The sequence below is a fragment of the Pholis gunnellus genome, assembly GCF_910591455.1.
Source record: "Pholis gunnellus genome assembly, chromosome: 14".
Classification (NCBI taxonomy): Eukaryota; Metazoa; Chordata; class Actinopteri; order Perciformes; family Pholidae; genus Pholis; species Pholis gunnellus.
In genome coordinates, this window is record NC_136541.1 from 1565638 (window position 1) to 1591015 (window position 25378).

Here is a 25378-nt window from a genome sequence, read left to right on the forward strand (position 1 = left end):
GTGTGGTCTGGTAAGATCTTCATCTTCAACTCATGCTTTCAACGATCATTGAAGAACTCTTTCTTCCAACAAGGATGCTTTGGATGAAAGGGTTCTTAATGGAACCCCGAGTCTTACAAGAACCCATGAAAGCCCTCTTCTTCAAAAAGGGTTCGCCAGGAGCAGATAGTTCTGGTTAGAACCTCAGCCCTTCAGGGAGAAGCCTTTTGGATCCCCGATTTCTAAGAGTGTAGGAACCGATTGGCTTGGAGCTCAGAGCCACAGACATGAATTCAGACAGATTTGTTTTGTTAACTTGTGAGTGCATGAAAAAAGAAGTTGACTTGCACAAAATCCTCAAGTTTCAGTCAATTTCTTACATTTTATTACTGTTGCACCATTTATACAAGTACATATAATTTTGAATGCATCAATTTCCATATCATCTTTTTGTTTGTTCTTGAATGAGCGCGTGGTGTGGAAATAGCAGACGTGAGACATGGAATGAAAATATCAACTGTAGGTTGCCATGGATGCAGACTGAGAAAGAATTTTTTTTTTTTTCCACTTGACCAAAAAGACAGGACTACAGGTTCACCCAACCACGGACATGCAATTTACTGAGTCAAGAGAGGAAGAAAAACTGAACCGAGTGACACGCAACGCTCCTCGAGTGTTTGTTTCTGCTACGGTTTGACAAGTGCTGGCAGGAAAACGTTGCGTGTCAGTCGGATGGAACTGAAAAGTTGGCAAACGGATGGCTGAGATGAATGAATATATACATACAGTATTAATCTACATATATGCAAAGGTAGAAACAAGGAAAGAACATTTACTCGAGCACTCAAGTTAATTATAATTTGAAGGTGTTTGTACCGTAGACCTTCACTCAGGTGTTCAGTCCACTTTAAGGGGAATTTGTAAATTTGTAAATTTGACTCCAATGTATTTATCTGACAGACTTTCTCAAGAGAAGATTTTGACATTTCACTGATTACTCAACTCGTATAAAGCTTCCTTCCTTTCTTCTGACCCTAAAGCTTGACAATAGTAAACGTTGTTCTTCACTACTTAAAGTAAATATGACGATACAGGAGTGCTATGAGTATTATTCTACAGTAATACTGAGTAAAACATGTTAGTACCTTTTTTCTTCCCCCGCTGCATCTATGTACACATACGTCATATATATATATATATTTGAAAAGTAAAGGAAAATGCATGAGGGGTGAAAATGACAAAATCAAAAGCTCCCGTTTCATGTGCAAGGCTTTCCCATCCCATAATGATAGCGTGGTGTACGGTTGCAGAAGTAGATCGAGTAGCGTTGGAGATGACTCGATGGGATCAGACTGAGAGTCTCAAGAGCTGCGTGGATTCACAGAGCAGCTCGTCTGCTTTCCACCTGCTGAGACACCAGACGGGTGAGGTTTGGTCCACAGCACACACTGTTTGCTGATGATGTTTCACACTATATGCCAATTTAAAAGGGATCTACTGGTGGAAGGGTCTTTAATTAGAATACTGTCTTTATTTCAATCCCAAATTTAACTTTGAAATCCAAATAAATGTGTATTTTTTTGGGGGGGGGGGGGTTCCTCTAATGTTGTGATTCTCTTTAGAACGGCGACGACATGTGGTTAGCACATGTCAACATTTCCATCATTGTCTACGATATCAACATACTATAACAATATACTTTCACTTCTTAAGTATATTTTGCTGCTAATCCTCGACTGAAGTAGAAAGTAGGACTTTTACTTACTGTATATCTAAGTATGTCTACTTTTACTCAGGCAAGTGAAGGATTTGAGTCCAGAAACAGAAGACAATCACAGAAAAGAGGTTTCACTCCCGACTGATGATGCAGTTAACGTCACCAGCTTGGCGTTCTAAGCCAGATCGAACAAAGCGTAGCACGTGATTGTTCAGCCTATCTCTTCCAAAACATCATTTCTAATTTGTCATCAGATTTGTTTGGAGGATCAGAGATTTCTGTCAGACTTTCTAAGAACACTTAGGGGATCATTTCAGCGAGGCTTTGCAGATTTTATAAGTGTTTTACAAATGTTAAAAAACCTCTTAGTTCACTTACAATATACCTAAGGGTTTCAGTACAAAATCTACAAGTTTATCTGAAAAAATTCCTACGACTGTTTTATACGTCTAAGAATGTGTTTTGCTCTGCAAAGTCAGCTTTGTTCAACCTCCGAAATGTCTTAGGAAGCCTGAGCATTCTCAGTCCTCACAAATACATTTTTTTAAATCCCATTTAAAGGGTCAGATTTTGCCGTCTAGACAAAGTGGCGTTTAACCGCCGAGAGGAAAATCTGTAGCAACACAACAAAACTGGAGGCACCGGGCCAAGGCTGAGAGCATGAAGAGTGGACAGGATCAATGGAAGTCCAGCTGGTAAAGTGATTTCTCAAACCCTCCTCCTTCCCTCAGTCCCATTTCCCCCCAAATTTCGATATTGTGAAATCCACAGAGCGGCAGGTGAACGTTTGAACGCAGGCCTACTGAGAGCCGAGATGGGAGTCAGGTCAAACGTCTTGACGTATGAAGGAGGGATGATGGATGTGGAATGGCGAGGCGTACATGGTCGACACAGACTCGTATCAAAGTTCAAATACTACAGCAGAAAAAAATAGAGTAAAACATAACAATAATAATAGCAATAATCATCTGCAGCGGTGGGAAACTTCTCCAGGTGGATGCTCCAGTCCTCCTCAATCAACAATTCATTATCATTACAATTATTATTATTATTGTTATTATCATAATATGGGTGGGCTAGTTAATTTCATTTTTTTTTTTTTATCTTCATCGTTGTTGAATTAGGTACTTTTATTTTTTCATTTCCGAAAAGAAGCTGTCCATTAATCTTGAACTGCTACGGTTTGATCCTTGCTTGGTGCCTCTGTGGCGTTCGCCTCCTTGGCCGGAGGCTCGGCGGCTGGTGTTGAACTAGGGGCTGCGGCGGCCTCCTTTGCCGGAGCGGGAGCCGCCGCCGCCGCCTCTGTGGGCTTGGGGTCAGCGGAGGTGGCGGGGGCCGCCTCGGCTTTGGCTGCTGGTGCCGCGGGGGCCTCAGTCTTTTTGGCGTCGGCGTCATCTTTACTCTCAGCCGCCGGGGCCGGGGCAGGGGCCGCGGCCTTCGCCTCGGGCTCCTTTACGGCAGGGGCCGATTCTTTGGCCGGGGCGGGGGCCGCTGGTTTCTCCTCGGCCTTGGCGGGCTCCGCGCTCTTGGGCGCCTCCGTTTTCGGCTCGGCGTTGGCGGCAGGCTTCTCGGGCTCCTTCGCGGCGGGAGTGGCGTTCTTTTCATCCTCCTTGGGCGCCGCAGCGTCGGCTGCCGGCGCCTCCTTGGCCGGCGCCTCCTTGGCCGCCGTGTCGTTCGCTACCTCCTTAGCGTCGGTCGCAGCCGGGGCCTCGTCTTTGTTGTCTTTTGGTGCTTCGCTCTCCTCAGCAGTGGCCCCCTCTGCTGTGGCATCCTTGTCTTTGGCCTTGTCATCGTTTACGTTGTATCCCTTCTTCTTTTTGCTGAGCTTGCCTCCCATTTTGGATCTCTGGCCTCTGCAACAAAAGGAAAGATAAATGGCTTTTAGTATTATAGAAACAGAATCATTCACTTAGATGAAGTATTATAAGGAGCTAGCACATTCTACAACAAACAGACAACAGACCAAACAACTGCAAAACAAGAAGTCTTGATTTAATTTGAAGCTGACAGAAATAAATGAAATATAAATGACAGTGATGTTTCCAGCAATGCTCTTCTTCGGAAGATGTTTTTTGATGAAGAGCAGTCTCTCTCTGTGATCAAATAAATGAATTTATTGCACCAGCGTACATACTGTTCTGTACAGAGACAGCAAGTGCAGAATCTGACATCCGCTCATAAGCTTTCATAAAGGAAGAGACCAAGAAGACGAAGCTCATAGAAATCTTATGCAACAGCCATGCATTTATGGAACATCTCCCATATTGCATTTTTCTCTCAAAGTGCAGCACATGGTCCTCAGAGAACCTCCCAGCAGGATGTTTCCTCTCAGAGCTCATTCAAACATGAAGGGTTCAAACGCTACAGAGAAGGAAACCGAATGGAAACAGGAACAGTCGTCTGAATCTGTCTGATGTTCGTCCTTCAGCACTTTCTCCTTCACCTCTCACATTAAGAACTTCTAATTAGGAAGGCAGAAAAATTGCTTCCACAGCTGACTGCCAAGAGCAGGAGGAAATCAAAATATCTGTAACTGAGACAAAACCTATCAAATAGATTTGTTGAATTCCCTTAATGACCGCTGTAGCTGGCTGATTGTGTTCACAGCTTTCCAGAGATGGAGGTAATACATTTGAATACTTTTTACACGCTACTTCTGCATCGGAGCTACTTGTGGAAAAAAACGTGACCAGTGAACCTAATTAATCCAGAGAATAAGTTTAAATAGGATTGTATTTTGCAGACTGAACGAAATCCTGGGATCTGCAGTGCTGCGTGTAAAATGACTCCATTACTGCATTTCATGTGATTAAGAGCTGCACAGAGACAGTCATTGCAGATAGCACTGTATGGGGGCAGGCTCAACACACACACACACACACACACACACACACACACACACACACACACACACACACAAACACACACACACACACACACACACACACACACACACACACACACACACACACACACACACACACACACCTGCAGATTCCTGGCTCACTCCTTCAGTTGAAGCATTTTTTTCATGAGTTTCACCATCTGTCTACTCGGTGGGGGAGAGGACTTCAACACCACAACAAATCAGGCTTATTAGGAGCAAAGACTGAACGGAACCATTTGTTCTTTGAAATATGAAGTCTGTATGTTGATGCGTAAAAAATGCCAAAAACAACTTGGCAGTTTATTCTGCTCATTAGGAAAAGCCAGAATAAAAGTGTCGTGCATGTTTTAAATCCAAACTTCTGCATTTACTGGAGAAAAAAAAAACCAGCCTGAAATCTAAAGATCTGTTTTCCAACCATGACAGTATTTTGACAAGGAAATACTCTAAGTTTAATTTACTGTCACTGAAAAAAGCAACAATCTTAGATTTATGACTAGAAAGAGGCAAAAACTTTATCTCAAAACACAGTCCTCGGATTTAGATTTTTTTATATCCGCTCTTGGATCCGAAGCTGCATCTAAAGGCTCAAAGTGACAGACAGTCATATGGATACTTGTACATGTGCAACTGTGTGCAGCAGTTCATGAGGAAATAGTGAGAATATTCCAAAGGGCCTCACCATGTTAAGAAATCCCTTTTAAAGTTGTGCATTGATCCACATTTTCTTGGATCTATACCGAAAAAAATCTCTACACTTCCACATATTGGGAAAATACAACTTATTCCGAATATATATTTATTATATATAGTTTTAACTGTCTTCAAATGGGACCAAATATGATTGTTTCTGTCCATATGAACCCTAAATCTAAACTTGAAACACATGCGTTAACTGTAACATTTAAGGGTTACTTCAAATTATAGTCATTCTAAATTGTTCCATATTTGTCCCATTCGACTTGTATTACGCAATTTATAAAGCACATGTCCATTTTATTTGACATGTCCTGCTGACGAATGTGAAATCGAGTTGAATGTTAAATGTATTTTTTCTATTGTCCATGAAATGAGTTATGACGGTGTGAGCAATCAAAATAACTCCGTTCTCCGGTTAAACAAACTAGTATGCATGGCATTTTGCAATGTGCAACATTTTGCCATTTAATCAAAATCATCTTTTTCAAATGTGGTGATTTTAAAAAAAAACTAGAGATTCTTCCTCAATAATGTGGTTGACACCAAAATCTATTCGTCAATCTGTTAATTTGAAATCTGTCCCAACGTCTCCGACAGCGGTCGTGACCTTTTTTCTCCCAAACAAAGCCGACCACCCGGAGACATCCTGCTGGCTACTCACAGAGTCGCCCTGAGAATGGGACGGAGCCGGCGGTGAATCCGCTCAAAATGTTAATCACCTCGACGCCGCTGACTGAATTACTCCACTATTCATGCAAAAGTCCCTCCGAACGTCCAACAGTCGGTATCTGCCAGGGCGGCCGTTCCTGCCGCGGCTTTATACGCGGCCACAATGGAGGTCTCTCTGCTAACATCACACCATTTGACTCCTGGCTTGCGCTGCCAGTACAATGACTCACAATCATCTGAGCAGACAATGGCTTCCTTTCAACCAAAGGCACGCTTTCTCGCTGCCGGGCGTGTGGTTTTAGTGTTTGAAGAGCTGGGGCAGGGCCGAGACAACCTGGAGGAAATGCTCTGGGTCGCACAAAAGACTTAATTTGACCTGCAAACTGCAGTCGGGGAAGCACAAAAGGGAGTCTGATCGGCCAACTGTGAACTTCCAGCATCACTTCATAAGAACAATGGCACCAGTGCCCAGGCAGAACACAAGTTTATCTGAAAATGAGGTGAAAAAGGGTCTTAAAAAAGGCCTTAAAATGAGTTGAACATATGTTAAATTCCTTCATGAGACGATTCGAGGAAAAAAATCCAACCACGAGGAAATGTCCCGTAACACCCAAAGACATCGTTCCTATCACTTCATCTTTAAATTAATGAAGTTAAATGGATTTCTTGACCTTTCAAACGTACCCGTTAGGATTTGGAATCAAGTGTCTCAATCCTTTTAGACACAGTCTCATTGTGACTGCAGTAAAAAGCTAATCTTCTAACCGTGAAAATCCCTGATCTCAATCACTGTGAAATCAGTTCTTGTTCCCCGACCTCGGTCGCTCTGCTATTTGGAAATCTCTTATATTGTTAAAACTATTTGTAAAAAAGAAAATCCACCCGCCATTCTCACATTTGTTCGTTTATTTCTGGCCCTGCATAAACACCGCTGGACCTCTTTTCAGGGTTCAATTTAAGGGTTTTCATCTCCAACATTGGTTTATTTTAATAACCATGAACACTGTTAACCTAGAAAACTTATTTTAACCTGTTCTGTGACTTTGTGGGGATCAGCCTTTTGTTCCTTTAGCCCAAGTTCCTCAAGAACCTCTATCCCCCCCCCCATGCAAATTAGGCCCAATGTTCCCTCAGCCCCAAATTAAAAACAGGGAACATAGGGTTTAGCAATGAAGTTGAAGTAACAGGATTGTGGGAACATAGGAATGAGGAAACATTGGGTTGAAGGAACATAGGACTGAGGGAACATTGGGTTGAGGGAACATAGGACTGAGGGAACATTGGGTTGAAGGAACATAGGACTGAGGGAACATAGGACTGAGGAAACATTGGGTTGAAGGAACATAGGACTGAGGGAACATTGGGTTGAGGGAACATAGGACTGAGGGAACATTGGGTTGAGGGAACATTGGGTTGAGGGAACATAGGACTGAGGAAACATTGGGTTGAGGGAACATAGGACTGAGGAAACATTGGGTTGAAGGAACATAGGACTGAGGGAACATTGGGTTGAAGGAACATAGGACTGAGGAAACTTTGGGTTGAAGGAACATAGGACTGAGGAAACAGTGTTGAGGAAACATAAGATTCAGGGAACACAAAGCTGAGGGAACATTTGTTGCAATTTAACGAGTTTCCTAATCATTTGAGGTTTAGTCACTACAGAGACTCCTTAAACGATGTGCACTCACCCTGTTTTTTAAATGTAATCTTTAAAGACCTCAGTGAAATCTTTCTAAAGGTCCATTTATTTTTCCTGCGAGTGCACATGCACAAGATTAACACCACTTTTTTTCCACTGTGTTCAGCAGTTGCCTCCCTCAACCACCGACTCTCCAATCCCTCAACCCCACAAGCTGCTGAGTTAACAAATCACGTGATTGATCACTCGACAGCGGCGTTCAGTGAAGAAGTATTTATACAACGTTATTAATCGACGATCAAATTTGTGTCTGGCGAGTCCAAAAGGGGGCAAAGCGATATAAGATGAGCAAAACTCCCTGAAGGAACAGATGGATGAGTTCTTGTCAGATTTTTTCTCTGGCGCGTCATCAGTCCCACTCGCCCACACACACCGACGCTGCTCGGCTCTCTTTCAACCGTCTCTCCGCCTCACGCTTTCTTCTCTCTGCAGTAATTCCTCCTTCATCACTCCGGCCTCCCCTCCCCTCCGTGTCTTTGCTCTCGTCTGCTTCACCTGCAGTGTTTTCTATCCTGAGAATGTAGTTTGAAATCCTTTAAATTGCTTCTCCTCCCTCCTCTCTGCAGCCGATCTGCCTCGTGTTGTATTTTCTTTGGCACGTATAAATTAGACTCTCTCTCTCTCTCCTAGCATTGTGTTGTCTCTTCGTTGCAGTCTGAGGATGCACTGTCACTATCTTTGCTCTTCGCAGGATCCTCTCCTTTCTTAAAGGTGCTCAACACAGAAGTCATATCAGACCTATTGCCTCTCATGGCTGAGTTGCTGGCTTGCATCCTGAGGTGGAATGCTTCCACGATGATGCTGTCGGGATTTTTAAGTGAGTAAAGCTGCACTTGTAAATATATTCATAATAACAATGGATCATAATAACAATGGTTCATATGACTATTTGTGAGAGCTCCCTACATTTGGGAACATTTAAGCTTCTTTGTTTTGGTAAAACGACCTGCACAGCACTGCAACAGCTGTTCAGTTAAACAAATAAGCTGTAATAAACTCTCAGTACACTACCTGCTCAACAGCAAATAGCAGACAGAAGATAGCAATTAGCTGGTGAACAAAATGGAGGATTACGCTGATAAAGAGCCAGATAATTCACACCATTATTTAATTGCAATCATCTCCAAAAGCAAGCAACTTCCAAATGGATGCTAATGTTGCTCTGTGTCGGCAATATGTGAATTGTTTGCCACACAGAAAGTGGCCTTTGTCTTACTCCTTCGTTTTGTGATGAGTAAAGAGGTCTGTGTAAATGTATGATCTCAGCTTTCTCTCTGTAATAATCCTTTTCTCTGCTTTCTCTGGTCTGACAGATGGAGGTCTCCAGGAGGTCCAGGGGTCCTAGTAAATCCCTGGCTCTCTGAGTAGTGGTGAGCCCGGCCTGGCAGGTTCTGTGTTCCTGCCATCCAAGATGACACGTTAAAGGTTAAAGCTGTCACCTGCCCGACTCCCCGTCCCGCTAGGACGCTCTCACTCCACTTCCATTTCCACTGGGAAAATCGACTTGACAGCAGAAAGCAGGAGGAGCTGCAGGAGCACTAACTACAGTTTGGGTTCAGGACATTCGGTCATGAAAAGCTTGTTTACCCTCCACACAAACGAAGAAGTCCATCAGCAGGTTCTTACCACAGGAAATGCCTTCAGAGCCCGTTTTGAAGTGTGCACAAGAAAATAGAGAACCATCTTCAGATCACGGCCATGCGAGCAAGACTGCAGAGAGAATGACCAGCCAAAGAAGGAACAAACCATTTTCCTGCTATCCTGGAGAAGATTTGCAGTGACATTATTGTGCTGTCCTCTTGGGGAGCGACGAGGTCATAGCCTGTAGATGCCCAATCTCAGAACCCACCGGCTATCGGTCTGACGACGGACAGGTCTCTGGGGGTAAAGGCCTTTATATCTGGGGTTCAGATAGCTGACTAAAGCTCAGTAGTTAGCATGCTGCATGTTGTTTGTTTAGCCTGCACACCAACATAAATGTCAAATAGACACTTTTGTGGGGAGTTACTGGCTGGAATTATTTCTTGACCAAACAGCAGTTTATCCATTGACGAAGCATTTCTTGGGTTTGTTCGCCAAGGTTTGGTTTTTTAGATTATGGTCTGTGTAGAAGCACCTCACTGTGACGAGACAGGAAGCACCGGCTGTTGTCCACCGAAGAATAGTTCAGTACAAAACTCCCTGCTCTGTTGTTCAGTCAATTTAAGGTATGTTGAAACATTGCTACACAAATAAATGTAATAATATGTTGGAAAACATCTAAGGCCAGTGGCATGTGAAGGAAAACGGACGTTTCTGCAGCATCAATGCAACGCTGTCGTTCATAACGCAGGCCTGAACACTTCCTCCTCCTGCTGCCATCCAGCTGGCTGATTTAAGATGAGTCTGTTTCACCAAAGTGCAGCAGGCTGAGCAGACAGGCTGGAAAACTGGAGCAGAAAATTTGGCCCAATCACACACACAGACACACACACACACACACACACAAACTGCACTGAGTTGGAAGAAACAGCGAGGAGCAAAGGATGCTGGGAGTTCAGAGCTCACAGTCAGCGAAGGCCGAATTCAAATATTCAACGAGCTGAAACGACAGATTTGAGTCCACGACGATGTTTTTAGGTGAATCTCTCTCAAGGTGACGGTCTAATCTTCCTATTTTGAAACGTAGCTCTACGAACCCCTGGGAAGCCTGACGACATCAGAGCCAGAGATGATGCAAAAGCATTCTCTTCTCTTTCTGCTGCCACCACATAGTCTGCACTTGTATTCCAGCCTGAAAACGTAGAGCTGCGAGTGGATTTCAGGATACAGTAGCGGGCACAAAGTGTATCGTCACATAGAGTCAGCGCACGGTCCCCCGTGTCACAGCTCGCAGCACGGCCGCCGGCTGCAGCTATTTCTGTCCAACAGTAAACACCTTCAGTCCACAGAAAGAAAACACCTTTTCAGCTAACTCCACCACCACTCGTACATTTGTTTGAATGTTGATTAATGTACATTGTACCTTTTTAGAATAAAAATGGAATGATATCAAACATGTTTACAGCTGCTACATGTAGAATTCACTTCTGTTGCAAACGGTACGATTACCTTTCCACCGGTTTTAATTATCAAAATAATAATATATTAATATTAACTAACTTAAAGCAAATGAAGTGAAATCAAGTTAAAGCTGTTAAATTCAGAGCACATCTATGAGTAGGAGATTGCCAACGGCTAGAAGCTAACGGTGCTAACAGTGCAGAAAATGGCAACAGTGCTGACAGAGCTAACACTCTGGTGAGCACTTCATGAGTCTGCTGTCCAACGCGTGAAATAGTCACGAAATGCAGCCCATTGGTTTTGTGTGCAGGGACACGAGTCGTCCATTTTTTTTGTTACGTCCCTCGGAACGACTTTTCTTTCTTTTGCGACATTGCGTTAAAAACAGAAATTGACTTTAGGCAACAAAACCACTACGTGGTGTCGACCAGCGGTCTTCTGGTTGAAAGTCCAGGTTGTTGGAATCATCCACCTCCCCTCCGTCCACCAATAGTATTTTTGGGGGATTTTATAAACTACGTCACTTGCTCTGACTGTAGCTTAGTCACGCGGCTGCATTTAATTCATGTCTCCACCACGAATAAGGATCCTAATTGACTTTCCATTGGCTTTATCTTCATTCTGAGCGACAGACAATAATTCCTGTCCCTGTACACACAAACCAATAGATCGCATTTCATGACTACTTCACAAACTACCATGATGCTGGGCTAAGTTATCAGCTGTTACCGCCATATGAGAGCAGTGCAGAGCAGCGGCGGTGAGCTAACCACGCTAACACCGGCTACACAAAAGAAGCTCAGAGAAACTCGGATTACAGAACACACAGAGCGAGAGAGACTTCATTAACTGCTCAGGTACACATTACTGCTCTTTATATTTACAGCAAATACTTGTTTGCTGTAATATTAATGCTCTGAATATCGTATAGAGAACATTTAAAACTGGTGTTTTATGTCACAAAGGAATCCAGCAGGTTTCAACCAAACTCCACTTAAAGGTCAGATTCGGTGGGAAGCTTAATGAGATTGATGTCCCACAACATATTGATTGTCGTTGCTGATTTTAGTGAATGAATCTGTGATCACACTACCCAATAATTATTGGTTTGTTTAAACTCATGCTATCAGTCTAAGCGCCTACAGCACAATGGTGCTTTTAGCAGGTAAACTGTTTACCATGTTCACTATCTAGGTTTAGCATGTTAGCATGCTAACATTTGCTCAAAGCCCTAAACAAACAAAAAGTTTGTTATCAGACCTGAAGATGGTGCAACATGAAAGGTCAAGGGTTCACCATAGAACCCTTGAATCATCTCATAGAAAATGGAAAAAATAACTACAATTGGTGCATCGACTTAGCTGCTATGCTAAAAATGATCAAAATGTAAGAAATCTTGCAAGAAAAGCTACATTAACAAAATAAAAGTTAAAGTGGATCAGGTAGCTTGTTTGGGATTTTGTCCTGAAGCAGAGACGGATCCAAACAAAGTCCTCGCTTTGTTCTGGAGAGCAGACTAATTACCCAGAGTACACACAGACTGCCCACTACTTATTCTGGCCTCAGGCTGAACACACACACACACACAACACACACACACACACACACACACAGCCATGTGCATTCAAGCTAATGCTAAACACACATTCAGAGGCATACATAAACACACGCACACACATATTCATTGGTGTTTAGAGGATCAATCCTCAAATTGACAGAGCTCGGGGAAGCTCCCGGGCTAGAGACGGTTATTGACCGACAGAGAGCCGCTGTGTGTTCAGCTGCTGCTTACGAGTCAGAGGACGCACTCAGCGGAGATGAAAGCCGACGAGGCGCTTTGAGACGCTTCTTACTGAGACGTTTTTTTTCCGCTTTCATTGGCTGCGGAGGAAACCGACGGCAGACAAAACAAAACTGGGAAGTGAAACGGATTACGTCCACCTCTGTGGATTCAGCGGCATTTCACTCTGCAAAGAAATCCTCAAAGACGCTCACATGACCTCCATGTCTGCAAAGCAGGCAGAAGTTAGTCTGGATGTGAAAGTCACTCGCCGCAAATGCTTCGCTTGTCCAGTTTCTGTTTCTGTAGAAAGTTTATTCTTGACCTTGGAAACAGGTTATTATTGCAAGTATTCAAGTTTTTGACTGAATACCTTGAAAATATGTCCATGATATTAAACAAACACGATTCCTGCACAAACTATTTTTAACTAAAAAACACACCATGATGATGATGCACCAAGAAAGCAAAGCATGGTAATAATTCAGGACATCGTGTAACTATTTCTACACCAACCAGGTCTCACTCCAAACTCATCATGGGTCCAACGAACAGAGGACCTTCACCCAGGAGACCACCGTCCATGTGCAAAACTAAAAGAATGAATGTTAACATTTTGTCTCACGAGTTGTAGTCGAGATGTTTTCTTGCTTCATCCTAACTTCCTGTTTAGATGGGGAAGTTTATTTGGAAAAGACAAGTGGAAACTATGTCAAATAAGTCTAAATAATCTGAGCTCTTTAAGACAAACATTCATTCACAAACAGCTAAAAAAGCTGTAAAATTCATCCTGGAAAAAAACTCCATAATTAGCTGGAAACTGTCTGAAAAAGACTAAAAGTAAACACGTCAGAGCTGAAAATAAAGCCTGTCTGATGAATTAACAAGGTCAACTTTGTGTTTCTGAAGTTTTCCGACATCTCGTCTTTTGTTGATTGTGAAAACCGTTGACGTGGTAACAAAGAACATTTGTTCTCTCTGCTCTCCAGCGTGCGATACGTTGTCATTCCGTCGTGATTCATTGTGAATCCGAGCGAAGCCTCTGGCCTCGTTTCTCCTGTAGAACGTGAACAAGAGTTTTGTGCTGTCGTCTGACACATCCAGGTCACACTTTCAGGCGCCGTTCAGTGATCGAACAGGTGCCGTCAAAGCTTCAGCAGAATACCCACAATGCACTGCGCTACCGTCAGCAGCAGCTGATGTAACTGGGTCACGTCAGTTGGCTACAGGACGTAATACATAAAATGATGTTAAAAAGGCGTTCGGACTGGTTCTGCAGGACTCCATTCCTTTACTAACTGCTACATTGTTTTAAAATGAATCCTTGTTGGTGCAACCCAACATCAGAGATCAACGCAACCTCTCATGTATGAAGATAAAAGACTTAACAAATCCACAATATCGACTTTAGACGTTAATGATTTATCAGTAAAGTCAGCCGGATGTCTTCAGTTTGACCTCAGAAATATGTGCGTGACGTAATGACTTTAGTGTTTTTTTGTGAATTGCTTGAACACCACAAATGAACCCGCAGTTAAAACTATAAAAACATTCCTGATGGATGATGCAGAAGCTCTGAACCTTTGGTCTCTGAAGCTTTGTGATTTCAAGTCAAGAGTTCAGGTGTGTGTGTTTGTTCCGGCTCCTCACACCTGACCCACATCATGCGGAGCGAGCACGGAGGTGTGTAACAAGGCTGGGTTTGAAAAGTCTGTCCTGGCGTTATCTTTAAATTACTCAACCAGAGGAAACGAGAAGCGTTCTTGGTTCTAGTTTTGTTCCCTTTTCTTCACAACCTGCTGTATCAGCCAACCAGAGTCAACAAACTATAAATCTATAAATCTATAAATCTTACATCTTCATTTAGCAAAAAAACATTTCAGCCTTCGGCTTAAAGTTACATTTTTAAATATATATCATCTCTCTGTGCTGAAGGTTTCAGACAGAGGTTAGTTCACACATCACTCACACACTCATTCATACATTTACTAATAACAACATGGAGGAATTGATTTCTTTTATGGATAGAAAGATATTTAAAATCCTCTCTGTAAAAACCTTTGAGTCTAATATGCCAAAATAATTTATCCAATGTTCAGATTTAAGTTCTGGACATTAATGCAAATCAGCACATATTTGATAAGATATTGATTCATTTGCATTTCTAAACCTGTAGACGTGATCACTGCGCACTGCTGCACAGGTTGCTCTCATTTGCACACACTCTCCGTTTGGCAATATAAGCTGCAGAACCATAAAACCTCTCACAGCCTAGATCCCTGAAACTAAGAGCCCCCGAGGATAACATGAAGACAGACATAGATAATGCAAACCTCTCTCTGAATTAAGTGTACAAGAGCAATTAAGGACCAAACCTTCCATGAGTCGTAAAACAGGAATGACCGGACTGGGAGACGAAGCTTATTCAGAACAAATCACAGACTTACTGTGCTGCAGGTCTGAGCGCACAGGGACGGATTAAATATACACTGAATAAGCATTAAACAACTTCCCCGTCCCGATTTAGAGCACAACATCTGCTCTTGGATGGTCATTTGGTAACAATGTCTCAACAAGACATCCACTAATCTGAGTTCTAGGGTCACAGCAAGTTCACACTGTAAGTCTTTTGGACAAATAAGGATTGAAACTAAACTTAAAATCCAACGCAAATCTGTTCTAATCAGCGGGACAGAAGAGAAAGTGAAGACAAAGAAATGAACCGTTCTGAAGACGTAGTCTTTTAGATTCCCTCTCCCTCATGTTTGCATTGTGCTCGATGGTTCCAGCTCTGCACCTCAACAGTTAAAGCAAACAGCGTTACGTGAGCACGAACAATGACACCCGAACACAATGAAGAGATAAGACGAGGCGACGCAGGACAGCTCTGTGGACAAACGTCAACTTCAAAGGTAAATATGTGCGTTATGCATATGGAGCGAACGGGTCACGAGGCTTCCTCTTTATCTGAGACACATTATCCATAAATCATTCTTCATGTTTGCTCACTGAAGAAGAGCATTCACATCGTACGGTTTTGAGGAAGCGCTTCATGCCACATTTACCCAGTGATGCATCTTTTTAACAGCTAAAGTTTAGATCATATTAAGGCCTAAAGTTATGCAGAATTACAACAACAGTGACCGTGTTAGAACATAAACAACCAACGTTTCACAACGCTGATATTCCCACAAACTTATTTTGTATGTTTTTCACAATATCACGCACCGGGAAGGCGGGAGGGGAGTTGGATTGGTCCAACAAGTAGACATCTTGCATCGAGGAGAAACGAGAAGTCAACGTTGATGTTTTTTTTAACGTAACGTGTGTACTTCTGTAGGTATTTTAACCCAAACAACGATCTTTACCTCAACCTAACTAAGTAGTTTTGATTCCGAAACCTAACCGAGTTTCCTGTGAAGACGTATGCATGTGACGGAGTGGCTTTTCCTACGAGGAGACGTTGCACAACGTTGGTACACACAGTACAACGTTAACCAACCTCCAGTGTCCATAAACGACTCCAAAAGGCAGGCCGTGTCGGAGGCTTCTGCACAAACAGCAATATATTACGAGTGGGGATGAGATCATGATGAATGAAAGCATGCAAGTGGCAGAAAAGCACACAATTCTTGTGCCGAGAGTTATGAGGTTAAAGCAGTAAATGTCAAACCGACATCGGCAGTAACTTCTACCAAACGTGATTAAATGTCAGAAGATACGTATATTTCTTCCTGTGGCAGGAAAATATAATTTTATTTGGAATTTTTGTTCTTTGTTGTGTTGCAGCAATGAATCAATCACAACCCACCTTTAATTAAAGTACATGTTGCCAGATAAAACGCTTTCATTTGCGGTTTCAGCAACGATGTTTGCGGCTCGGTATCCCCGAGACGAGCGTTATTAACCTGTACATACGTGGACTCACAGTTCAAGTGCAGCCACCTTTACGGCCATCCACTCAAGTTGTTGTAGTCTGAATTAATTTAATGCAATAAAGGGCCGCCGTTTGGCCGGCAGCCATGTCCTGCGTGGCCTAATAGGAAAGCTGTTTGTCAGCCGGCCAAAACCATAAACATAATAAACACAGGCTATGCAAAGGAGAATTCAAGTCTGTGTGTCAGGGGTGGTTCTGAAAAGTGCTGTTTGATTTAGACGGTATTTAGGCCTAAACATTGAGATGATCGGGGGTGTTTCTCGTCCCACCTCAGTGTGTCCTTTCTGGCTGTGAATGATAAGATGACGGCGAAACTCCCCGAGGCCACGAAAAAAGGCTTCAAATTCCAGAAGAGAAGGAGGTGAAAACTTCAGTTCCTGGAGGCCGGAGGTATTTGTACTGTGACTGTTGTTGAGAGTTCTAACAGTTATGTGAAGAAGAAGAAGAAGAGGGAATACAGTGACCTCACCTTCCTAAATATTTGAACAGTGAGTGTACAGAAGTTGGAGGAAGGATTGTCCGTCATCTGATCAACGCGGTGAACAAAAGCAGAACTGAGTTGAACTTCAGACCTGAAAACCGGCTCTTAACAACCGAAACACAAATGAAACCTCACAAGAGAGACGATACAAAACCTTCTACACAGAAATAAAGGTGCTGACCAGAACCGTAAAGGATTCTTTGGCTTGAACCCTTTTTGGTTCCCGGTAAACCTTTTTATAAAGGTTCTACTTGGAACCCTTTCCGGATGATTTATCCAGAACATTCTAAGGGTGCTAAAAAGAAACCACCCAAGGGGCTTCTACCAAGAACCCTCTTATATTCCAAGGGTTTCATCAAGAACCCACTCGGGGGGGTTCTACCGCCCACGAATAACCTCGGCGCAAAGATGGAGGAAGAGAAGAAGACCCAGAATGCATCATGCCATGAGGGCCGTCACATGTATAGAAGTACAAACGTGTGTGTGTTGTTGAGGTAAGGAGGTGATTACGCATGTGCTCTCACACAAACACACACACACACACACACACACACACACACAGCCATCACTCAGCCTCAAGGTTGCTATAAAGAAAACAATAAGGGGCCCTTCGTCACAAAGTGTAAACTCAACCAAACGTTCACATTTAAAGCGATAGCGCCGCTTAAATTCTCTGCCGGGACGCAGCAGTTAGACAAAAAAAAAGAAAATCCCCAGAAACAATTGACCGATCTGATTGGCTGGACTCTTAACGTCCCCTGCAGGAGGGAGAATTTAGGTCCTGATGCTAAACCTGCTGACCACCCACAGCTACAGGCCGCTCCATGAGTCAGCACTTGTTTGTGAGGAAACACGCGATGTGGAATATGCTCCGCTAAACGCCGCGGGGTGGGAGTTCCTCGCCGGACGCATGAATGAGCCGGACGAGCCGAGTGGTTTCATTCCTCTCTTTGTGGGGCTATTTATGGAGCAGAGCATTGTGTGACCTGTGGCCTTGTTTTTTATCCAGTGACTGAACTTCCACAGACTGGGTGCTCTGTGTTTTCGGGAAGCTGAGCAGAGAACGTCAGTTGAAATGATCCGGCTCATGACCGTAAGTCAAGGACTCTTCCTTGCGAAAGTTATTTTTCCTCTTCCCGGCCTCCCTCCGTCAGCAGCACAAGTCCAGGCCTTGGACCATATTTGGTGTTTGTTTTTAATAACTGCCTGCGGTGCCAGATGGGTGGTGTTCACTATGTCACGGCAGTTCAGGCGGTGTCAGGTAAGTTGTCAGCCCCGGAGATTAAGGTCAGCCAGTAGCCCGTTAGATCGTTTCTTGTCTTCAGAACTTTGGGCTGTTCTCATAAAACAAACTCCACCAAAAAACAAATCATGAAGCTGCAGTTTATCAGCAAGCATAAATAAAAAGACGAAGTCGTTACACTCCCTCAGATACAGTTCAGATCTGGAGGATGATAACGCACAAAGCAATGCAAAAAATGTATCTGTTTTATTAGATTAAAAAAGTATGTCGACATAACATTTTAGACTTAATACTGTTATACGTACCGCTGTTCTACGTACCGCTGTTTTACGTACCGCTGTTTTACGTACCGTTGTTTTACGCACCGTTGTTATACGTACCGTTGTTTTACGCACCATTGTTATACGTACCGTTGTTTTACGCACCGTTGTTTTACGCACCGTTGTTTTACGCACCGTTGTTTTACATACCGTTGTTTTACGCACCGTTGTTATACGTACCGTTGTTTTACGCACCGTTGTTTTACGCACCGTTTTAAGTGTTTCAGGTAATGTTGTTGCGCTTCCTACATTAAAAAAAGTTGTTAGGGGTTTTTATTATTCCTTTACGCTACTTACTTGTTGCGTTAGGTTGTTACCTGATTATTGTAACACAAATGTAGTTATGTTGCCTCAACCTAACCAATCCTTTCAAGACGTTAAGACGTGCCATTGTGTGTTTTTGCAAACGTGATAAAAGGCTGATATGAAACTTGTTCGGGCAACTTGTTTTGGTTCAGAAACGTCAACATTTAACGTACCCGTGGTTTGTAGAATCAGTACAAAGCCAACATTTATCTGGCTGTAGATTCTTCCTGTTTCACAGATTATTACATTTGATACAGAGAAATTAGTGTCCATTTTGAAGATTAATCTTCAATTTGTGTATTAATCCACAGCTGAAAATAGTCCCAAACAAATTCACTATTTATTTGAGTTTGAATAACGTTTGAGAAAGCTTTTAAAATCAGAAATATTGTAGCCTGTGAGCCACAGAAACTCTCTAATTATAAATAGTGCCTCTTTAGCAGCTCCACCTCCTATACGATAGTAACAGGACTGAACTTGTTAACCACTTGTTCACCAACACTTCTCATGCGCTATCACCGTTTAAATGATGCGGAACAATCTCCCCGATGTGTTTACGTGACTGTCATTCGCTGCAGCCTCTCTGAGAGTCTGTAACCTCGTATCTCCTCGTCCTCTCTTTGTCTCTGAAGTGGTTTTAATCGGTCGGCCCGTCAGCAGAGCGGTTCCTGCTTCCATGTCACCTGGTAAATGTCACGCCGTGGCCTCGACAAATCAGCACCACCTTCTACATTTAAGGCTTTATTTCAGCTGATGCCCTTTGAAATCCAGCAGCTCGACGAGGATCGTCTACCAGCAGCATAACAGAAGCCAGAAGCAGAGGTCAAAGCAGCAGCACTTTGGCAATAAAACACTGCTGTTTACTTAATGTGACTGCGAAATAAAAGACAGAAAACATTCAGTATGAAAGGGTTGAAAAGTTTTTCTCTTTATAGAAAACCAAAATAACTTTTATATGAAAGGCTTTGTAAGTTATCTTACTTACTTTTTATTCCCACACCACTTTTTCTATCATTACAAAGGCGTTCTCAGTGGCCAGGCCTCGCTTAAACTGACAGAAGTTCAATTTAAATTCTCATCAGGAGTTTTTCCAAAGATAAGACGCCGTCACACTGAGCTGCAGGGAAATCTATATAAGACCTGTAGCTTTTGATGCAACGATGAAACTGTGTCTCAAGGTGAGACTGACGTTGCTTCAAAGAACTGCTTGTATGGAAAAAGCAGGAAAAGATATATATGATAAAAAAATGAGTCACACAGTGGGAAAACTTCTTCTTGTTATGTCTCTCTTCTGAAGTCACTTTAGGGCACATTTAAAAGGAAATATTACAGTTTAAGAGGCTGTAAACTGTAACAATGCATGGTGTTTGTGGATGTAGGCTGTCAGCCCCATTGTCCCGCACATACAAACTTGAAGCTTTAAACAAACACAAAGAGTTTAATTTGAAGAAGAAGAAGCTGCTGAGCCGCTTTCTTGCCTCGTTGTTTGGTTTATGTGATTTCCACCGTTTACTCTGGACGTGACCCAGTGGATTTCCATAACTCTTGTGTTTCTTTCCTGTCCGGCTTGTCATGAACTTGATGAACCTCGATAGGACGAAAGTCTGAAACCCGTCACATCCTCCGGATATGAAGCTGAAACAACTCTGTCGAGCACTGTTTGAGTCTGGATGAGTTTTAAGATAAGAAAGCGATTCAATAAACTTCTGATACTGTATATATTGTCCTGAGTTCACTTAAAAATAAAGGGGGGAGAGAAATAGCAGTAAATTCCTCAGAGGACTCTCATCCTCTGGGAAACCAGTCTGAGTCTCTGGGGATAGAAAGTGGAGCATTTACACATGAGACACAACATTTCCTTCTGGAAACACAGTCATTAGATTTAATTATTTCAAGTGAGAGTTCTCAATGAGGAAAAACAAATCCCTGAATTGAATTGGTTTGTAGAGTTTTCTACTGGATCGAACTATAAATAATCACGTAAATCATTAATATTATGTTTGGGGAGTGATAAGAAGAGGAGTATTGTTTTTGAGATGATCAAGAAGGCTCACAGGAGGTTTTGTTACGTAATTGTTTATTACTGTATTTTCTTTGTTTGTTGCAAACCTTGCTCTTATTTTGCTAAGAGTAACAACCTAAGTAGCAACCTGGCAATACCTCAGTTATATTCAGGCGGCAACCTCCGGTTCTGAAGAGTGAACCCGATGCTTCATGTGTTAAAGCTGCATTCTCTCTAGTGTCCACCAGGGGGCGACTCCTCTGGTTGTATAGAAGTCTATGAGAAAATGACTCTACTTCTCTCTTGATTTATTACCTCAGTAAACATTGTAAACATGAGTTTATGGTCTCAATCTCTAGTTTCAAGTCTTCTTCAATACAGCATGATGTTCATTTAGTACATGATGGTCCATTTAGAGTCAAACAGACCATAAAGCAGGGGATGCTTTAGGGGCGGGGCTACACAGTGATTGACAGGTCTCTACCAGAGACGTATACGGCGTCTCTACGTCACTCCTCCTCAGTCCAAATATAGTCACTTCCTGTTCACTGGTTGCAAAAAAACAAGATGGCGACGGCCAAAAATCCAAGATGGCGTTGGCAAAAATGCTGAACTTGAGGCTTGAAAACATCAGTCCACAAACCGATGGGTGACGTTCGATGACTACGTCTACTTATTATGCACAGCACATGGTTATACTGTAGCAACATTCCAGCTTAACATTACGAATACAAAGCACAAAGGCAGAACTCAAAGTCACTGAGCACACAAACATTTTCTGAGGAAAGTTTTGCCTTTTCTAGTTCTCGTATTGTTGCTTTTTCTTCTACATGAGGTAGTTTTCAATCACGGTTGTAGAGGAATGCTGACAGGTGAAGAAGGCTGATAGCTTTTTTGCTTCAGAGGTTATTGAAGCAAATGTCCTCGCTCAGTCCAGCTACAACTACAACAACAGAGTTCAGTAAACAGAAGATAACTGATGTTGACGGCCAAAGCTTCTACATAGTTTCCGTCAACACATTCTCACTCCAAACTGGTTGAATACCGAGGCAATGGCCCTACACTTCAAACTGGAATGCTTTAGTGTCAGTTTTGGACGTGTCAGGGACGGCGCGTCAACGTACGCTCGGTCCGTTTTTCAAAAATGAACTTCCTTCTATCTGGATGCCGCGGAGCACTTACCGAGCTTAACGAGTCGAGAGTGAAAACCAGTTCAACATTTTTGACATTTTAGTTCAAACTTTATGTTTAAACTGTAGTAGTTATTGTCGTCCTTCCGCTTCATTGGTTCTTTTTTATTGAAGACATTTTGACTTAGGACTTGTCCTTGACTTGTCATAGGAAAAAGTCTAGACGTTACTAATAACATTAAAGCCACACCCAGGCTTCTGAACTCCGCCCTCCCCCTGTTGCAAGTGGACCAAATTTTCATTTGAATGTAACTGCAATTAATCTCTTTTGTGTTTCTGTACCAAAAACTAGCACAGTCATATTCATATGGGATTTGTTTTACCCATCAATTAACAGAAATATTGCATATTTTTTATTTTAGAAATGACAAATCTGGCAGATTTATCCTGAATTAGAAACCACTGAATAAATGACCACAGAAATGTCAGATTAAAGGTAATTAAAGTCTGGAGTTGGACTCTGATGGGTTTAATTACCTCCATGCAAAGAACGCCCAGCAAAAAGCTTTTCTGTTCAAACTGTGAACAGCCAGAGACGACCAGAGGGAGATAAAACAGAAAACACACACACACATTAACACACACACACACACACACACATTGACACACAGACCATGCAGACAAATAGATGTGACACCTCGGGCTGAGCACAGACAGCCTCACAGAGAGACGACATTTGTTCTGGTCGGTCGCTCGGACTGTCTGAGTGACAAAGAGTCTGATGAGATTCTTCAGTTTCACAGCGTCCGAAGGTGACTCGACAGGAGAGGAACTGGTTGTGTGCGCAGGTAACAGCTTCCTCTGCACACTGTGACTCATATTTATGGGGAAGACAGATATATGAAGAGCGGAATTAAATGGCAGAAATATAAAACCCTATTATATAGTAGCACCCTATCAGGTGCCTTTCAGGTCAGGTTCTTAGAGCCTTTGACAGTTCGTTAACAATGACATCCCAAAATATGCCCACGCAGTTCCTCAACGGAAGGACGGCAGAATGCTACAGCTTGTCAAGATATGCAAGAACATTAACCACCAACGAATAGAATGCAATCTAATCTAATTGATTTTCCAGATCTCAGCCGTAGACACCGCCGGTGTTCCAGGTTAACACGTGACCGTGTTAACTGGTGACCCTCAGCCTGAATGCGTCCGTGGTTGCTCGGAGTGACGGCAGCAGTCGAAACACCAACAGAACGTGAAGGTGTCCTCGTAAAAAGCTTTCAATCAGTTTTAAACACCCGTGGTTATTATCTACGCCGAACGTTTATGTGAGTTACTACGAGCAACCGTAGAGAAACACCAGTTAACACGGTCACTCGTTAAACAACACGTGTTGCTCTGAAACTCTTTAACTCTTGAATTCTGTAGAACTTGAGTCCGCTGTTGGAATATTGATTTTGACAACCGAACATGCAACAACCAGACATTTTGAAGCAGGTAACAGTTTTGATTTGATGTTTGAAGCTTCTGACTCGTCTGGAGGACGGCTGGTGCAAAACCATATTTTTGACGATGTCAGCTGTAGAAAAGTCTGTTGCAGGTCTTTGCAGGTAATGTTTTGCATGAAGACTGATTGGAAACTAAGCTTCTGGTTCCCTGTAGACTTTGGAAATGTGATCCTGCTCCTGGGCTGACTGCTCCTTAAAGACTGGAACTAACTTCCATTCTGTAATAAAACAAAACTAATGTGTTCACATTACTTTTGATTTATTACAGAATGAAAGTCAACCCGAGGCTTTGAGCTGGATTTGGTTGATTCTCAGTTTAAGGCAGAATTTCACTTGGGGGCAGCAAAACAGGCTGAAAACGTAACACTTACATATTATCACCTTGTAAAGTTGATATGCCGAACTTGTTAGCAAACAGACACATCAGCAAACACAGAGCAACGTTCTCATTAATATGGAGTCATGGTTGCGTCCACCTGATGATCGTCGCTCTCCTTTTAGCTCCGGTTGGATCTCCACCGACTCTTTAACTTCTAAATGTTCCACTTTCTTCACCAGCAAGTCGCACATTCCTTTGTCTGCTGTTGCTTACTGCAGCACTTATAAATACATTAAAAAAGAAATGTGCAGAAAACCAAACGTAACAATGAACTCCCACCTGACCTCACCATGAACCCTATCGGCCTCCATAAAACCAGCAATTCAGCTCCCACACTGTAACTCAATTATCAGTGACTAGTGAACCAAAAGCTGTGTGCAGACAGCGATAATTGAAGCTCTGCCCGCTGCCGTTTTCTTTGAGTGCAGCTCTGGATGCTGCCAACCTCTCTGAATGTTGTCAGTCTGGCAACGCGCCCCTCCGTCTACTACACGGCGCGATGCACTGCAGCCCTCTCAATCTCTCAAAGGCGCTCTGAATCCTCTCAATTAGCAGAGTTGCAAATTGTGTAGCCAAAACACCCCGGTGTTTTCATACCAGCGAATCTGCCAAAGCAATTTATTTATAATACCAATTTATTAATGTGGTCTCTTGGGAACCAAACACAAGTGCAAAACCCGAATGCTGTCCAACCGATGCAGCTTCAGAGAGCTGCAAACATCAGACATGAAGAAATAAAGGTCATGATGTTTAGTAGAGGATCTACTTACTGTGGCATGTCTACTGTATGGGCAGCTCTGGACTGAGTTTGCTGTAATTTATGCTATAAATTTAGCAATTAGTCATTTTTCTCTGTAATGTGTTGATGTTTGAAAATAGAAAACGGCAAAAAAAATATGAACAGCAGTCCGTACTTTGGGATGCAAATTAGTGGCTATAGTGGCATGAAAAGCAATGGAAATGCATCTAATTAAAGGAGAATAAATTACATATAAAGTCTACATACAGTACAAACTCTCTGAAGAGACATCTTCCAAATGTTTGGTCAAGTTTGTTTGCTGTGTTTTATGGTTACATCAAAAAGTCAATACATGCTTATTCAGTTAACAAATGTTTATAATGCTAAACACACAATGCATCTAAGTTCTGGAGTCTTTGCACGATTATTATTACTCTACATAATCTCATAAAATCTGTATGACACCAACGTTTGACTCATGGTTTCCATGTGTTTCTGATAACTTTTGGATATAAACCTTTAAATCAGTGTTTAGTAATAATTCGTTGACGGTGTCTTAGTCGTACGTACAGTAAAGCGTTCTCACTTCCTGTCAGACGGAACACATCGTCTGCTGTTTAACAGAGAACAGTCTTCGCCCACACAGAGTCCAGTATTGTGTCTTACAGAAGCACAGCTTGAGTCATGGATCAGCTGTTGTGCGTTGTCTTTGTGAATGTCAAATGGTTTGACATAACGCATCGTCTGGCCGCCATATTGGAGGTCCTCACTCTCAGTTGATGGCGATTAACAATGGCTGATTGTCTGAGCTACACAGTCTACAAAGCCTGCTTGGATTAGTATCTGCTCTGCTTA

At 42.6% G+C, this 25378-nt stretch overlaps 1 protein-coding gene across 3 annotated transcripts in view; it reads right to left on the minus strand.

Annotated features, from left to right (window-relative positions):
* Nucleotides 1–357: 357 nt before the first annotated feature.
* The window catches only part of basp1 (brain abundant, membrane attached signal protein 1), a 40039-nt gene continuing 15018 nt past the window's right edge, over nucleotides 358–25378 (minus strand). Inside the window, exons 1-2 of one of the 3 annotated variants that reach the window (XM_079173743.1) lie at nucleotides 5944–6049; nucleotides 358–3549 (exon numbers count right to left, since the gene is read on the minus strand). In XM_079173743.1, the coding sequence (XP_079029869.1) occupies nucleotides 2859–3533 (675 nt within the window). In that variant the 5' untranslated portion in view covers nucleotides 3534–3549; nucleotides 5944–6049 and the 3' untranslated portion in view covers nucleotides 358–2858. Of the gene's footprint in view, nucleotides 3550–5943; nucleotides 6050–25378 lie in introns of those variants that run through there. The other 2 variants (XM_079173741.1, XM_079173742.1) reach the window with 2 other exon arrangements.